The 19,759-nt window shown below is 35.7% G+C and overlaps 1 protein-coding gene across 1 annotated transcript; it reads left to right on the top strand.

The window, feature by feature from the left end:
• The first annotated feature begins 404 nt into the window (after positions 1–404).
• On the top strand, positions 405–14,300 carry LOC135196234 (uncharacterized). The gene is made up of 3 exons (XM_064222899.1): positions 405–557; positions 12,910–13,089; positions 13,551–14,300. The coding sequence occupies exons 1-3, from the start codon at positions 506–508 to the stop codon at positions 13,763–13,765; spliced, it is 447 nt and encodes a 148-aa protein (XP_064078969.1). The 5' UTR covers positions 405–505; the 3' UTR covers positions 13,766–14,300.
• Positions 14,301–19,759: the final 5,459 nt, after the last annotated feature.

Raw genomic sequence — 19,759 nt, forward strand, 5'->3', positions numbered from 1 at the left:
AAATTTCACTGCTGCTCAAGCAACGATGACTCGGAGGATACACTTGTTACTAGTGTCAACCACGCGTTTTCGTTTATGAACCATTCTATCATTCAAGCCTTACACAAGGAGCAGAAAGATCTGGGTGTATATCATTGAATCTCTCTCGCTGATTTCTTCATGGCACCAAACATGACCTTTGACCGAGGAGCGCAAAGGTTATTCTCCCAGGACTGAATAATTGTAAGCACCTCATGGAATATGTGTACTTTTATTAATGATTGGGGGGGTATGTTTTTATAAAGGTAAGCTATTACAGTAAGTTAAACATTGCACAGAAAGTTCATAAGTATGGTAAGCTTATCTAATTATATCCATCGTTCATAACAGAAATGTCCTGATGCTCATTTGTTCCTCAGGCAGCTGCCGGTCAGCTTGCTTCACCTATGGTGATGGATGCAAGGCCTGGTCAATTGTTTCCTTGGGGAATGGGTTGACTGAATGCCGAATCGCTGGTGAAGGACCCATGACACTTGTGCCGTACAAAAACGAAAGCTCCACATACTTCTTCAAGATGTGTGAGTACACCATACGAGATGCACTCAGGGTTTGTCGGTACAGTTCGCCGACACCCACTTGTCATTACTTTCAATTTGCATGTAGTGTTCGAGGTTCACATAAACGATGGAGTATCGCTGGACTTTTTACACACTTACTATGAGCTGTTTTTTATGCCTTAGAATGCCATAGATGTTGTGTTTGAATATTCATTGTACTCGTCTTAATTCCTTGCGAACTACTGTATGTGAGTATAACCTTACCTTCCCAAAGCTGTATCCTGCAATATAAGCAGCGCAGATTTCTAGCAAGTTTCAGACTAGTTTCCTCATTTATCTCGTCTCAAAAAATGAGCTCAGTCTGATTAGGTAACTTATTATTCATTGTTGTGTCATCACTTCTTTATTTGTTATCTAGTTTAAAACCAAACATTATTTATTAAGATTAAAAAGGCATAACACGTTTTAAATATGGTTCAAACAATGATAACAAATAAATAAATAGTGTTGAAAGTGATGGTGCATCAGCTGTTTAATTTATATAACATTTTCTGTATCCTAATAATACTTTTACAAGGTTGCTGCATTCTGCCGGGAATTCGCCGATGTTCGTCATTCATCGAAGAGGAACATGACACTAGTTTGCAATTGATTTCCTGTCCAAAGAATGAAAAACGTCGGCGAGTTACCGGCAGAATGCAGTAGCCTTGAAGATGCAGTTATTAGACATAGAAAACTATGTAAACTGAATGCTACTGCAGTAGCTATCGCTTTCAACACTAAATGCTTAAATGATGGGCTTTTTACTAAATACACGTACACACATTCATATTATATATATATATATATATATATATATTATATATGTAAGTGTTTACATAATAAAAATATGGAATGTTAGTCCATATATATAAAAGTCTAAAACTAAACGAGGTCAACCAGATTGCTTGCAGGAATGTGATCAGACTAGAGACGCTAAAGATGACGTATACAATAAGTATTGTAAGCTAAGATACATTGCCGTCACCTGTAGTCATTCAATTGTTTATAAACATTAGTCCAAGCTCCCTGCTTGAGACAACTACCCCGACCTATTATTCAAACGGCCTACGTTGATCTGAGTGTGTCATTCGATTGTGTGTTCGTATGAAACTATGTCATCTGATAGTATGTTCATATGTTCGAACTACTGTCTGTTCCTTCATAACTTGTAACAGAGATGGTAGACGGGCAGAAGAGAGTTAGCTATCGTCATTAGAAGACCTGTACCTCTTTACCTAAGCTTTATCATGTAGAGGAATAGGATTAGCCATCATCATTGGCAGAAGCGATCAAGCTATCGTTATTAGAAGACTTGTACAATCATACCTGATCTTCACCATGTAAAACTTCAGAAGAAATTATATCTATTTTATACTTAGTGTTTTCTACAAGAACCTCACCGAACCATGAGTTTAACACATCGTCGTAAAGATAATACCGACTTCGTAAGTGATCTACAAAACCCCAGACACTCCATTGAAGATGGAAGTGCAATACCAACCGACTTAGCGTATAGATTATCGCTAGTCTAACATTACCTCATAGGGCGCCTTATCATACAAGGCACTAGCCCTAATATTTGGTGGCCAGCGTACCAGAAGAACTCTACAACGTCCTACGAAGAAAAACCAGAATAATAAATCATGTATCATAAGAAGTCAACGACGACGGAAGCAGCAGATTCTTCAAGCAAACATAGTGAGCGACTTCAGAAAACAATAAAGAACTCTTTAACGACGACGAAAGCAAGAGATTCTTCAAGCAACTTAGTATCATCATTAGTGAATAACTTCAAGAAACAAAACCGACGTGTCCTTTTTCCTACGACAACGCAAGCTTCGTCTCTCATTAGAATCATTCAAGAAAACATCGTTAGTGAGCGTTTCCGGCACTGCAAGAAACAAACCGAACGCGTCTGCAGCATCGGATCTTTCAAGGGCTCGAATCATCGAAACAACGCGCACGGGGGAAACTGAAGCCAAACCGCTAAATAGAGAAGGAGGACCAAGGCCGTGTGTCGTTATCGGAACACCGTGACTTCCCACAAAAGCAAGCTAAGTACAATTTTTTATTCATTTGGAGTAACTTTGAGTGTTTCCTTTACAGGTAGAATTTCGTTATTCCTGTGGCTGAAGTTACGAGACATTCTTAATCTTACTTTTTTACAGAAATTATCTATATCATTGAGATTTCGCTACTGCGAGTTTTTATCTTTGAGTGTCTGTTTCCAGAAGTTTTCTACTGAAATATCATAATCATATACTATGTTAATTTTATCATTTTGGGTGATTATTAATCCCTTACGTAACAAATCATATTAAACAGTGAATATGCGTTTACGCAGTGGACGTCTGTATTTATACAGATGCATGGATAGGGTCGTTAAGCACCGTAGTGATTAGAAACAAAACACAAAAACACAAGTGGAACACCCGTACAAATACTATAAATATTAGAGGTAACACTATTTCGGGTCATGACAATAAATGCTCCTTTGCAAAGTCCCGATCGCAGTTTTAGCCTTGAGTTTTTTGAGTTATATAAAATATCTGAACCTCAATGACTCAACTTAACTTTAAAAATATGGCTGGATTGCAAGGAATAACATGTCTGTAAAAACTTTCATCAGGCTAAATGCGCTGACCAGGATCCCTCACTATTTCAAATTTTAGCAAAGAATGAAGTACAAACAGTTAAGATTGAATGCAGTAGAGATAACTCGTCTTAATTAGTAATCGCTCAGTTCCTAATAGTTCGTCATTCATTGCCGATGGTAATAAAGAGAAGGATCCTAATTATTACAGAAAGAAATAGAAACAGTAGCCCGTTCAGAATCAAACAAGCAAACTCGGTGACTGTGTCACCTAGTCAAGCGGTCAAGGTTAGTTAAATCTGCCGAGTTTTCAAAGCGAAGCAAATTCCACACAATAAGCGACTCTAGCAGAGTGGGGAAAAAGCGATGTTGTTCATACATACCGATATCTTTTCGAACTAAAAAGGATTTTTCCTATGCATCACACGACAGTATCAAGTAATCAGAGCAGGTTCTAGTAATTTAATACATAAGTTATAATAAATACTGGTGGATTAAGCCCGACTGTACGCGCCGTAAAAAATTAGAATATCTTATTTATTCCTTTAGTACAATTAATTACCAGTATTTACGGACTCACCGTCTGTTGTTCGAACTTCCTAATGAGAAGTCCGGATAAGCGAGCGTTTACAGATACCTCTATAGTTATAAAAAAAAACGTTGATCTGTATGTAGTGTAATTGTAAGATCCATCTATGGGTATACAAAATATTATCTTACATCCTGCAAAATAAGGCGTGTTTATCAAAAGGGAAATCCTATAAAACCTTCAAACATATTAAAATCCGTTTGAACAAAAATGAGACAGTTAATCAAATAATAACTTATATAAAGGAACTATACATTTGTCTCATAAATCGTAACATTGTTCAATGACCCAACAGTTAATTCTCCCTACAACCGCAGTCGCACTTTGCACGCAAAATTTCGAGAAACATGCACCTCGAACGTCTTAGTGCGTGTAAAAGACTTTGCTGGGAAATGAAATTTTTAATCCTTCCCGACACTCTGAAATATACGATTTCGCGAACAAGCCCTAAAAGTATACATGTCGTGGATACGGAAGTTATAAATATCGCATCTTATTGTTGCTAATTTTTAATCACGCCCAAACCAGTCGTGGATGAACTCTCTGATAATCTATCTAAAGTAATATCCGTAAAGTCATTCAAGCAGAGGTGATTCAGCAGGAATTTTTTTTTATCTTCTACCTGAATACCAGGAAGTTTCTCCACTAGCGAGTGATCTCTGGGAGAAACGGATGTCATTGAAAACAAAATACGGTCTAAGGACAAACATAAAGAAATATTTACGTACCTTCGTATAGATTCTCAATGAAATTTCAAAATAGATATAAATGACGAAGTTGAAAAATGTTAGTAATAGGAGTCATTAGGAAATCAAAAATAAGCCATATAATTTTTCCTCAAATGTCATGCCATAAAGTATCGGATTTCGCGTATCTGCGTAGATTCTGTCGCTTAAACAAGGAAACGACTCCCGATAGTTTCCAGTGCGATGTACCGACGACATCTTATCTCTGTTAGGTTAGAATAAATTTTTTTTCACCAACTTGGACTTTACTTAAATGCTTTAACCAGATACCATTACCTAAGTGATTGTACCTCATACACCGTTTCCAGCACACCCATGGGGACATTATCAATTTTTTTTTTCGTATGCCTCCGGCTTACGTTGCGCCCCAATTACAATATAGTGTTTGGAGACTTTAGGGGATAACTACATGCCTATATGTATGATCTTGTAATCTTTTCTAATACCTTAGAAGTACATTCACATAAAGTAGAGCTATGCTACGAGAGACAAAGACAAATAATCTCAGTAGTAAAATATCTAAATGAGAGTTTTTTAAAACCGAACATGTTTATCTAGGTTTTATGTGTCTGGTCAAGGTCTTAAAAGTAGTCCATGGTAAGGTGTCGGCATTCATAACTTTCCGGTACTATTAACGTAAAAGGGGGATACAGCACTTTCGCGCTTTAGCTGGGTATTACAATCGTATGTAAATATGTAACTCTTCAATCATGACAGCTCCTTTAACAGATCTTACGAAGAAGAACGTAGATTATTATGGTCTGAAAAGCATCAACAGGCGTTCAATATCTTAAAAGCGGAAAATGCAGCTTACCTACTTAAAAAATCCCTGACTTAAATAAGGAATTTTTTTTTTATTGCAACAGACGCCTCAGACCAAGGGGTAAGAGGGTATTACTTCAGTAAAATATGATACAGTTCTTCCCTATAGCTTTTTATTCACGTAAACTAAAGCCCTCTGAAAGTAAATATACAGTAATAGGCAAGGAAGGGCTAGGTATCTTTAACTCACTAGTATATTTTAAGTTCATAATCTATGGCTATCTGATAAAGTCCTACTGAAATGAGTCCTTTACGAGTTTTTTCAAAGGCTTTAATCACAGTCCAAAAGGAACTCGGTGACAAATGATCATTCAGGTCTTTGGAGCCAAGATAAGATATCTACCTGGGAAAGCAAAAAAATATCATAGCTGACGCATTATCCCGCAATCCCGCATCATACAGCAAAGAACCATTAATTGGACTAAAAGATATAGAAACATCCGTGCCTATTGTTAAAACCGTATCTAAACAAGAAAATTCCTTAACCCAAGAGATCGCGAGCATTGAATATCTGGGTCGGAACGCAGAACTGTTACAAACTGAACAAAGCAAGCGTCAACAGACATAACCCAAACAATAAACATTCGAAACGGAAACAGGGTCAGCGGCTAAGCAAAAACAATACACACTTCGAGCAGAAACCCTAAGCAAAGGTATATTTAAGTATGTGTATCAGAATAATGTAATCAAATGTAATATTATATGTAGGTCTGTGACGAGGTAAACCGAAGAACACAGCAGATGACTAACGACCAGGTAGTAGTAATAATCTTTCTCATACCAATCGTCATACTGGTTGCATTCCGTCATCCAGGTTCCCTCCTTTTTCACAGAAGCCAAATCACTATTTTACTGGCCTACAATGCTTACAGATATAAAAAGCACATAACTAATTGTAACACGTGTCATGAAAACAAGGGATACACTAAGGCACCTGTCAGTTTAAGGGCCTATCCTGTGCCAAATCAATCCTTGAAAGAATATACGTAGAATTATTACAGAATTACGAGTCTGACGAGGGAATAAACACTTCTTAGTGTTAATAGTTCCTTGACACGTTATATAGAATTAATAGCACTAAAACAAACACCGCAATTGAGTGCGTTAGGAATATTAATGAGTGCTAAATCAGTAAACATGGAATTCAACACATGATAATCTGACTCGGGTGGTGTAAATCAATAATAATCTCCTTAACACGTTGTGTGAATTCCTTTTCCATTAAGAAAACCAATAATAATATATTTTTATCACCCAGAGTCAATCGGTTTGGTAGAATAACGGATATTTTAAATAGGATATTGGAAATAGAAGTGTCAATGTCTTACGAGTTACAAACTCGTGATGTTGGATCCGGACTGGATTATAGCGTTCTCGCGGTTTTAAATACCTTTATCATTTATATCTTGTATCTATAGAATGATGCCGCAAGTAGCCTTATACGGTACGCCGCTAGAACACTTTTCACATATTCAAGCCAACCATTAATTATCAAAATATATATAAAAAATATATAAAAAATAAATAAATATAAAAAAAATAAAATAAATATGGATACAAGTGGAGTCAAATAAATACACTCCGTAAGAAGTCGGAAGGGTTACAAATTATAATAAAAAAGGAATCACGATAATATCAATAAGCAAAACGTAACCATTAAATATCCATATATATGCGTAAAGATTTGAACTCTAACTTAACGCTTAGTAATGACAAATAAGCTAAAAGTTCAAAACACATATCAAAACCTACTGACATATTGTCTGTCCCGGTGATTTATATCGTAGTCAATGAAAAAAAAAAAAATTAAATAAATAAATAAATAAATAAACTAATAATAAATATATAAATAAATACAAAATAAAAGAGATTTTAAAGTCAGGAAGTCTAGAAGTGAAAATGTTATCTATGGAATAATCCTATATGAACTTATACAGGGCTAATAATATATATAGAATTTGTATGGAAACTTTTTCATATAGTTTGAATAAGGAATATTTATTAACATAATGCCAACATGAAACTAATATATTGTTTCAATTTTTTTTTTTTTTTTTTTTTTCAGACATTCTTCTCAATGCGGGTGGAGAATTAAAACACTAAAAATAATCATTTTTGAAAAATACTAAGTCGTATCCTCTTACAGCAAGTAACGTAACATCTTAGCTGGCTGAGGCCGAATCTCCTGCCAGTGACCCGCCACGCTCATCATTGCGTCGTTCAAGCATTTGTTCCTTTTAACCTCAATAATCTGCTTACACAGGCTTCATCTGTGTGTCGTCTCTGCTTGCAAAAGCAGATTGACTGGAGAAAGGAATGCTTAGTTCATGAACTTCACATGTGGTTCATAGGTCACTGATGACAGGCCACATAACATATTCTTATCCGTGTGTGTAATGCAATTAGTTAAGGACTGTAATCATTTTAATATTAATGAACAACTATAAGCAAATAGAATTTCTATAACCACAACAAAATGAATTAATTTTTTTTTTCTGAACCTCATAGACAATTAGAGTCAATAATTTCTGCTTATGACATGGGTAAACGGACATTTAGAATTATCAAGTTGTGGATAAGAAATATTTACTTGCAACATTAGCCTATTACATTCAAGTAAATCACATTCATGGGAAAATGTCACATTTTCTTGGAAAACCCAAAGTTTATATAGAAATTAGTTACATAGTGGGTTTTTTTCGTTGCATCTCCTACCTATTAATAAAGTTTTTTAAAAAAACAAAAATTAACCTCAGAGGATGCGCACGAGAAAATTGAATATGAAACTTTTGTTAGGGCACATAGAATCATGATTAATATTCTTTTGACTCTTATGCTGCCTGGCACAATCTTACAAATAGCTCCATTTTCCATTCTTTGTCTGTTAGTAAGCTTACTACAGTAATATCGAATTTTTTTCTTTGAGATTCGTAGTTTGATATCTATTTATTTTTTATAATATGGATATTTTTACGAGTCATCATAGACCTGGATAGGTTCACTCATTGTTAATGCCATGGATAAAAAGTTTGTACAGCGGACTCTTCTGAATTCCAAAATATCAGCGAATTCATGTGGGTTAAGTCTGGTCTAAATGGCTCTCTCCCCTCCCCTGTATTTGGATGTCGTCTGAATTTACTTTGCCCTTGTGACAAGTATAATTTCACTTGCAGGCTGATTAATGGAACCTGCAGTATGAGAGTTTCACATCGCAACTTCAAAAAAAAAAAAAATCGTTCGTCGCAGCGGACGACTACAGTCAAGTAACAACCGCCTACAATGTGAAAGGAAATTTCTGGACTTCTTCGACCGACACCGTAATCTCGTTCGTTAATCTCGTTTTAATGCGGAATGCTCCAGCGGCTGTCGGAATTCGACTACAAAAGGGACATACTTCCGACAATTACGACCCGAAGGATATTCAACTCTAACTTTGCTGGCGAAAGGACTCGTGCTGGGATGATCTATTCATCGCGAACGTAATCGATGTAGCTTAGGATGCAGAGAATAAGTATGAGCGCAAAATAGAACGTTGGACCCGCCCAGGCAAATTTTCCCCTTGTTTTTAACCATTGAAAAAGGCCGTTTCAATTGGCTAAAGGTGGTTGTCTGGAACTGTGTAATGGACGAAAAGTTGTTCGAAAGCTAGTTAAAAGTGAAGTAGTATAACCTCGGTTCATGTATCCTATATATATGAAATCATAAATAAACAGAGTTGAAATATATCTTTGCGTGACGCAATGGAATCTCTTATAATTAAAATGATCATAAATAACAGAATCTAAATATATCTTTGCGTGTACGCAATAGGAATCTATTTTAAAGTGCACATATATTAATCATAATCTATGAATCCATATACATATGTATAAACAATCAGGTAGCCTATAATCAATCTGTACCTATATCTTACCATTATCTGCAGTTATTTATGAGTTAATATATGAATTAATGAATCAGATAATAACATTTAGCATAAAAATCAACGAATCAATCAGCATAAACATTAATAACTTTATCAATTCATATATGAAATTTTTTATCAGTTAAAATATGATTTTTATCATGTTAATCTTCATTCTATGCAATTATCAAGAGTACATTAGTATTTTCTGTAGCATAAGTATCTTAAAGAGATGAAGTGAAAAACTGTATCATTATATATCATGTGATCACTATTATTTACCAATATCATTGTTTTATATTTTATTACTTGAATCAATTCATGTACACCATGATTTTTTATTTACTTATATATATATATATTCACATAGTGTCTGTATCACACTCCTATAAGTCAAATGCAAGTCAAGTTTGAGTAATATTCAGTAGTTGGTTTTGGTAGCTGACCGAGCTAATGTAAGTGTTTACATAATAAAAAATATGGAATGTTAGTCCATATATATAAAAGTCTAAACTAAGAGGTCAACCAGATTGCTTGCAGGAATGTGATCAGACTAGAGACGCTAAAGATGACGTATCAATAAATATGTAAGCTAAGATAACATGCCGTCACCTGTAGTCATTCAATTGTTTATAAACATTAGTCCAAGCTCCCTGCTTGAGACAACTACCCCGACCTATTATTCAAACGGCCTACGTGATCTGTAGCGTGTCTCATTCGATTGTGTGTTCGTATGAAACTATGTCATCTGATAGTATGTTCATATGTTCGAAACTACTGTCTGTTCCTTCATAACTTGTAACAGAGATGGTAGACGGGCAGAAGAGAGTTAGCTATCGTCATTAGAAGACCTGTACTCTTTACCTAAGCTTTATCATGTAGAGGAATAGGATTAGCCATCATCATTGGCAGAAGCGATCAAGCTACGTTATTAGAAGACTTGTACAATCATACCTGATATTCACCATGTAAAACTTCAGAAGAAATTATATCTATGTTTTATACTTAGTGTTTTCTACAAGAACCTCACCGAACCATGAGTTTAACACATCGTCGTAAAGATAATACCGACTTCGTAAGTGATCTACAAAACCCCAGACACTCCATTGAAGATGGAAGTGCAATACCAACCGACTTAGCGTATAGATTATCGCTAGTCTAACATTACCTCATAGGGCGCCTTATCATACAAGGCACTAGCCCTATAATATATATATATATATATAATATAATATATATATATATATATATATATATATATATATATAACAAAACATGGGTACAGTTGAAGAGGTTTACATAAAGATTAAGTTCAATTGCTCAGAAAACAGGGACAAGACATGTAAGGACGATACAGGGCGGCAACTGACCACATTCAAATTTTTGGTAACAAAAACTTTTTTTTTCGCAAGATAAACTTATTCAAAACACATATTAAACATACATGTACAAAGAAAATATCTATAAGACAACTCATTGTATTTAAGTCTGTGATTGTATCTTTGAGGTCATTCTTAAACATGTTACTGTCCTTCGTGGGTTCTACCTTTATTTATAAATATATATTATATATATTGTATACATAAGCATATATACATATATGTTTATATATTCAATATATATATATATATATATATATATATATATGATTGAATATATATATGTATATATGCTTATGTATACAATATATATATATATTTATAAATAAAGGTAGAACCCACGAAGGACAGTAACATGTTTAAGAATGACCTCAAAGATACAATCACAGACTTAAATACAAATGAGTTGTCTTATAGATATTTTCTTTGTACATGTATGTTTAATATGTGTTTTGTGAATAAGTTTATCTTGCGAAAAAAAAAGTTTTTGTTTACCAAAAATTTGAATGTGGTCAGTTGCCGCCCTGTATCGTCCTTACATGTCTTGTACCCTGTTTCTGAGCAATTGAACTTAATCTTTATGTAAACCTCTTCAACTGTACCCATGTTTTGTTTGCGAAAGGTTACAAATTCTCCAGGTTGTTGGAGGATTCTAGGTACTTATTTCCTTTTTAATCCATATCTGTTATTTATACGACCCTTCCCCCTTGTACAATCATAAGTTCTCATGTCGGTCAGTCTGCTAAGTAAAGGACCCTGAGTTTCACTTTCCTTCGTGGCTTGTACCTTTATATATATATATATATATATATATATATATATATATATATATATATATATATGTATATATATATATATATATATATATATATATGTGTGTGTGTATATTATATGTATATGATATGATATATGTATATATATATATATATATATATATATATATATATATATATATATATATATATATATATATAAATAAACAGAAGAATTCCGGGGAAAGCGGACCGGAGTCGAATAAGGAATAGGTATAGACCGTTACTGGAGTAAAAAATTTTTATAGCGACTAATTTCGGGAGGCTGTAACATTCCCCATCATCAGGCATCCAATAAAGTCAATACTTCTTTTTTAAAATAAACAGAACGGTCACATAAATATGCATATACAGCCATTGGCAAGCATTCCCGTCAAAACGACCATCCTTTGAGTATTGATTTTTTTTTCTCCAGTAGCCAGTCGGTGCACTGATATGCAGCTTACCACAACTGAGACGTCATATACCAGAAGAGAAAAACTATTGCTCTGTAATATGAACGGTCACACGAGTTAGTTTGTTTTTAACTGTGTTTATTGCCTAGTCTTCCCCCACTTTACTGCTTCTTTCATGGATTAAACAGTATTGTTCAATTTTAATTCTCGATATTTAGTTTTGATGTTTTCTATTTAATTTTATTTGTATTTTAGAGTATGTGTTTATTTTAAGAAATTGCATTTATTTTTTAGATGCCGGGGGAATGTTACAACCTCGAAACAATTGGTCTACCTATTCCTTATTATGTGTAAGTGCGTGTTTCTATTGTTTGTACGTATGTATGTATGTATGTATGTGTATGTATGTATATATATATATACATACATACAAACAATAGAATATATTATGTGTATATGTATATATATATCATATATATATATATTATATATATATATTATATATTATAAATATATATGTTTGTGTGTGTGTGAGTGTGGGTGTGTGTGATTGTCTGCGTATGTGTCATTCGAAAGGACCCCTTAACTGTACGTGATCTTACGTGGTTCTCCTACACGAGTAATTATCCAAAGTGCTGATCTTTAAGAATATTCAACATACAGTAAAAATACAAAATTATTTACTAAATAAAAAGATATTTAGAACTCTGGTTAATATAGTAAAATCAAAGATTTTGCAGAACGATATCATTCTATTATTATGACTGTTTCAGTAGGCAAGCTCATCTTAAACAATAGCAAGTATATAACATCATGTTTTTTCCCTTGTCTTCTGACATCAGTCAATATGATACTTGAGTTCAATTTTTTTCTTTCTGGATTTTCTTTTTTTTTAAGCAGTATCTAGATACGATAATATTTGCAGCAAACGTTAGGGATTGATTTATATAATTAATGGAGACTTGATCAACTTTAAATCTGAAACCATTTCAGCATTAATAATTAAGTACAAGTTTAGCCATTTACTTCAAAAAGACGTAGATTGCTTTACTCATAATACAAATTATTACTTAATTTCTGGACTTGAACAGCTAGTGTGCCTGGAACATACAAATGGGAAGCAGACAACCTTCTTTACGTAGCACTGACCAGTAATATGACTACCCAAGATGCAAAGGCCAACTGTGCAAAAATTCCTGGTCACAGACTGATCATCGTTAAATCAAAAGCAACCTACGACCACTTCCTTGCTCGTGCAGCAGGTAATGGGGGTGAGTATCAAACCGCCAAAGCTGTACCCCTAGCCAGTGCTTTTCAACCTTTCATGTTATTTCCTTTTGTCCCCAAATTTCATTTGCCCAAAACTAAATTTTTTTTGGTATTTCATCTACAGTTTTGGTCTTTATCACCCCTGGAGTATTTCTATTTTTGTCAAGGTACGCCCCTTTAAAATGAGAATGCAGCCCTTGGACAATTGGAGTGAGAATTTCCCTGCACATACTTTACCCGAAGAATTTCCATCCTATTTTCAGTTTCTCGCTGTGGTGCACTGAGGAAGTTTCTCATAAGGAATAGTTATCGTAATACAACGGAAAAACTTTCAGTATAATTTGTAGACCTGTTTGTGCATGAATATTTAACAACTGACAGAATATTTATATTTTTATTATGTTGGAAAAGTGTCTACCCAAAGTCATCCAACACTTAATTGGCATGTATCTTTTTTTTGCAGTACCATTTTGGGTTATGGACCTCAACAAGATAAATGGAAATGAAACGGTTTGGGGAGATGGAACGCTTCCCGATCTGGCAATCGTTACCATAGATCTCAATAATCCTAATGAACTGACTTTTGTATTGTACGCGGGTCGAATCGAAGATGCAGCCGAATATCAAGGACCCTTTCGAGTGCTTTGCCAAGCGAACCCACTTGGGGTTGGATGGTAAAGGTTATTCAGCAGCATACATGTACACTCAAAATCACAAACTCCAGCAAAAGTTCCCAAGCCAACTCAGGACATAACATCTTATTTGAGATACAAGGGAATTAGCCTTTTTTGAAGACCTGAACAGGAATAACAGCTAAAATATCTGAACCTTTCTTGTGACTCTTCGATAATGTTACCAGCAAAAGTATGAAGAAACCTGAAACTATTTAATCCTGCTTCATCAGCGTCTTCAAAGATATAATTCTGGAAGTATTTTGAAGTCATAAATTCGTAATGGTGAGAGCAAGAGGCTATTAAGTATTCCAACATACCGGGACAGACACTGAAGTATACTGACGCGCTCTAAAAATTGGCAAATCGAAGAGAATTAAACTCCTGTTAACTGAATCAAATAAGGAAATAAAACTCAAAAATGACTAAAACCACCTTGTTAAGACTTAATCTTTTGATCATTAACATATGCTGATATTTTAATCAATACCAATTTAATGTTAATAAACTCCTATAAAAACCTTATTTTCTTCGGAATTATAATTGAAATAAAATCCTTCTTTTTCAAAACTATGAATCATGCTATGGATTTTAACAATTAAATGCTCATGAAAATGAAAGCTAGATGAAACTCCCAGTTTTATCTATCTTTCAGTTTTGGAGTGGTCGTTGTTTCAAACATGTAACTTTTCTAAATAATTTACTTTAAGGAGACATTTCGCCATTTTACGCGTACACAATCGGAATGGACGGAAATGTCATGTATTTATCTAGAGCCCAAAGTCAGGGTACAGGGCGGCAATGTAGCTATACAGTTCCGAACTGAAAATTGAAGATATAGTAGTGGGTCAGAGAAGATGATTGTTTTATATATATATATATATATATATATATATATATATATATATATATATATATATATATATATATATATATGTAAAGTCATTGTTGAATAAAGTGTCCTCTATAGAGGTGAATTGTAAATGCTGAAAGCAAATGGAAGAAAGTAGAGGCTCCAAAAAAGAATAGTTTATGTAATATTGGAAAGGTAAGAAATGTGTAGATTCATAGGAGTGATGAAAGGGTTAGCATACGCAAAAAAGAGATTGGTCTGGTAAAATGGAAAAATGGAAGATGATTGGTTAGTGAAAAGAGTATGCAATTTAGAAGTGTCAGGAAGAAAAAGGAAAGAAAGATATGATGAATGAAAGGATAAATCGAGTGACAGGTAGTCTCAGAAGGAAGATGGCTTCAAAATAGAAGCGAGACGAGATAAATGAAATGTAATGGGGGATGGAAGATGTTCGGCAAATTTCGGGTAAATCTTTTTCATAAGTGTACGAGGAGGCGAGTGTTGTGGAATTTCTTTGCACATGGATTCATCCACGAATCAATTCAACTGTTTATGTGACAGTGATCAACGTCACTTCCTTTTTTTGGAAGCCAACCTTTTTTAAAGCAAATTGGCTAAGTTTGGTATAAAATACACAGACGCACACACTATATATATATATATATATATATATATATATATATATATATATATATATATATATGAGCTGATTCGATAGTTTTGAATATGCCTTTTCCGTGATAGTCTGAAGTCCCGTGAAACCGTTATGAGTGATTCTGTGTGTATGTGTATCAAAACAAGTCAACCGCCAAAGACGTTACAAGTTGGCGTGGCTTTGCAGTTCAAAAGAGTGCCACGTATCTCTATATCCCTTCGTGATTGGCCCTTGTGTCTAAGGAGCCAGAATAACCAATCAGCTTCTTGCATAACGATGCCATCTGAAAGGGGGCATTTGAAACAGGCCGCACCATCGGGCAGATGAGTTAGTTAGCGGGTCTCATACAGTAGACAGGGTTGAGACACGAGTGCCCAGTGCCCGCATTCCCTTCGCCGTCGGCCGCCATACAAAGACGTGTGTCACCATGAGTGTCAATAACAGTCTAACCTGCCGTTCGTTTGTGCACTGGCATAGTTAACGTAATAATTACAGTTAAAGGCCACCTGTGTGGCTAAGAAGAATACACCTGCGTTAAACGTTTCATCGATTATTATTTTTGCATGTCCTACATTGCATGCATGTAAATTGATCTCTCTCCTGTTTTTTCCTTCATATCCCGAACCCACAAATGACCGAGATCAGGTCATATAATTTTGGTGTCAGTCGTGGGGTCTTGCGAATAATCGCATAAGGTCCTTTAAGGTCCTGTGGGGTTCTGTAAGGTTCTGTAATATCCTTTGAGGTCCTGTGGGGTTCCTGAGTCCTGTAAGGTCCTGTGGGGTCTTGCGAGTCTTGTGGGGTGCTATGAGGTCCTGTGAGGTCTTATAAGGTCTTATGAGGTCTTTTGAGGTCTTGTGGCGTCAAACAAACGTTAGTGCTACATCATTTTTGGCGACAAACAGTGATATGAAGTGAAATAAGCAAGGAAACGAGAGAAAGTTTAATGAACTGTGATGACGAGGGAAATGGTGAAACGAACAGACTGGATAAAAACAGTTATGGCTAAAGCAATCAGCAGAAAAGTGGCGAACCGTGCTAAGAACGGGAATAATAAATCGAGTGGCCCTACCATTTCGAAATGCGCAGTGCTAACCAGAATGACAGTGTACAATCACACACCCTACGATTTCGAAATGCACAGTGCTAACCAGAAGGACAGTGCACAATCACACACCCTAAGATTTAAAAAAAAAAAAAAAAAAAAAAAAAAAAACGCACTGCTAACTAGACAAAGTGCGATCGCAGAATCGTTAATGAATTACCGCTGTTAGACAGTTTCGCGACCGAATTCGATGACGAACGGGATAGAGAATAATTCCAATCGGCGGATGTATTAAGAAATATTAGAAAAATCCGTTTGAGACAGGACTAGTGTGGGAGAATTCAAAATCGTCGGTTGCAGCGCCAAAGTCAAACGACGGTGGTGCCGTGGTGGTGGCACCCGAACACCCTTCGTGACCCTTCGTGACCCCCCCGAGTAACCGACCCGTGTAGCAGACCAAGCAGAGGAGTAACGAACGTGTTTTGAACGGAGAGATGGCGAGCAGTCCAACCTCACAAGGAAGGATGGAAGTTGGCAGTAGCAGGAGATGGCATGGAGGTAATGCCGGGAATGGGTAGTACCCCTGGTTACCCCCAGTGCCGTGCGGGACTGTTTATGCAGAGCCCGGCGGAACAAGGGACGCCTTGTTGTCTTGTTGTGAGGGAAGGGATACCAATCCTCAGCCTCTGAGAAGTAGAAGACAACCTGTCCACCCACGAGTCAAGAATGCTGGGACAGACAGAGGTCGACCAGAGCCTCTCCCCCGTGACCTCCGTGGGAAGGGGGAAGTCCACTCCTACTTCTGATCGCGACCTATTGAAGAGTAGAGGGATGGTATTAAAAAAGGTGAATAGTGCAGAAGTTCCCTTATCAACCTCGACCCGTGAAGGAAGTCACGATACCTGCCTAAGGTATGGATAGGATCAAGCGTTGTTAGAATAAAGAATAGCTGATAGACGTCAGATGACAGCCAGCAACCAGTGAGAGAATCCAGGCGCGATGTGAAGAAGATACAAGCAAACTAATAGCATCAGTAGCGGATCGCCGGCACCGCTGCTGGCACTAATAGAGTTCCTGACCTGTTAGCAAATTGCATAGGAAACGGGAACATCTCAACCGTATGGCAGAGAGAGAGGGACAGATCAGGATAGTGTCTTGGGACACTACGGGGATGTGATGAGAGGATACCCTTCACACCCCCGGAGGTGGGAAACCCCGCCCCGCCTAGAAACCGTCGTGATTGCTAAAAATTGTCACTGATAGTAAATATTATATTATAGTTCAACTGCACAATGAACGAGTTGTGTAGCCTTTAGTAGCGTAATCAATAGCATGCTGTGTTAGGGAAATACGGATAGGGAATTTGTAGAAAGAAACACAAAAAAAAAAAAATTTGTATAAAATCAGAGAGAAAAAAAAGGGATGGTTCTCTTAGGCCGTGTTCTGATTATAGTTAAAGTATCACGAGCGACAATACATTCCATTTGTCCCCATCGAAGAATTGCTGTTAAGATTTAAAGACAGAATTATTCACGTAAATTCATTAGAGTTTGTTTGAGTAAAGTAACGAGACTGATATGTTTGTTGAAAGAGTAGTCTGATTTTCATTGGGAAAGAGAAGTCCTTTTTAAATTTGATAATGAAGTGAGAACAAATTGTGTTTTATCCCTGATGTATAGAGATGCCCATAAGAATGTTAATTTCTCAACAAGATCGTAGGATCGAGCAACTGATAGAGTTTGCCATTGAGGGGACTGATCATATCATAAAAAAAAAGAGAGCAATAAGAGTACCAGACGCTCTTCCCAAGAGTACTGTAAGGCACGAGAAAGAGAGAGAGAGAGAGAGAGAGAACTGCGACGCTTGCAGTTAAATGTTTCAGTTACACCTGTGGGTGAGTCGCACAGAAAACGGAGGCAAGTGAGTAAGCTGTTGTGCGAAATTGCTGAGCGAATGCCATGAGGTTGTGCATGTGATGAGTGTGTGCGGGTTTGCTAGTGTGTAAGGGAGTTGACTGACAAGTCACAGTGTTCTGAACATGCAGGAGATAAATGCTTAATAAAAGAAAGAAAAAGAAAAGAAAAGAGTAGCCTGTTGTGCCACCGTTCCTCCCTCTTCGATAAAGCAAACCATCCACATAATTTGTAAGTGCGTGTAGTTGCCTTGGGTAGCATACCAGCGCGAATCATGAATAACTGTGTCCGTCACAAAGTGAACAGAGAATATCATAAAAACATACTTATGCACTTTTGTTTCATGTCAGTTATTGCTGAGAAATTTATGTTTAATTTTCTAAACATTTTGTTACAGTTCCAAGCATATGATGAGTGAGTCTATGTGTTTATAACTTGATTATTTTTTATTGCATTATTAATTTGATTGCGTTTCAAGTCATATTAAACATCTTATTGCAATGCATCTCATTTTTATTAATTTCTATTGATGTCAATTATACTGTGTCCAAAATTTCATATCATAGCCAATGCTGTTTATGCTTTGTCAGAAATTTGTGATTTTCCATCGATGATGTGGGAATGTGAGATTATTTTTGGAAAAAATTATTTTGTGTGTGTAATCTTTGAATTTTGATTTTATATTTTCTTGTTTTTATCATTGTTGCAGAAAGAATTCAGTAAGTTTTATTATACTTTTACCAGACTTCCTATGAGTAATGTTTCATTTTTAACTCGTGTTATGTGAATTTTTATTTATGAATTTAGTTTTTTGAGCTGGAGCTGTGACTATCCATTTTTAATTGACATTATTGAATGTGAACCTAAATTTGTTTTTCTGTATGACACATTGTGAGGCGTGAGATTCATTTGTTGTAACTTGTGTTTGTAACACGCCAAATGGCCCTACCCTAATAGTTTTAAATTTTGCACAAACTGGATGGTACGGCACTCAAAGGCGGTGTGGCACTCAAAGAAGAACAACAATGCGCAAATCATAAGAAACAGGCCGCACCATCGGGCAGATGAGTTAGTTAGCGGGTCTCATACAGTAGAATGGGTCGAGACACGAGTGCCCAGTGCCCGTATTCCTGTCGCCGTCGGCCGCCATACAAAGACGTGTGTCACCATGAGTGTCAATAACAGTCTAACCTGCCGTCCGTTTGTGCACTAGCATAGTTAACGTAATAATTACAGTTAAAGGCCACCTGTGTAGCTAAGAAGAATACACCTGTGTTAAACGTTTCATCGATTATTATTTTTGCATGTCCTACATTGCATGCATGTAAATTGATCTCTCTCCTGTTTTTTCCTTCATATCCCGAACCCACAAATGACCGAGATTAGGTCATATATATATATTAATATAATATATTAATATTAGACATATATAATATATAAAAAAAATCTATATATATATATATATATAGATATATAATTATATATATTATTTATATATAATATATTAATAAGTATATATATACATACATAATTTG

Source organism: Macrobrachium nipponense, chromosome 23 (assembly GCF_015104395.2).
Source record: "Macrobrachium nipponense isolate FS-2020 chromosome 23, ASM1510439v2, whole genome shotgun sequence".
Classification (NCBI taxonomy): Eukaryota; Metazoa; Arthropoda; class Malacostraca; order Decapoda; family Palaemonidae; genus Macrobrachium; species Macrobrachium nipponense.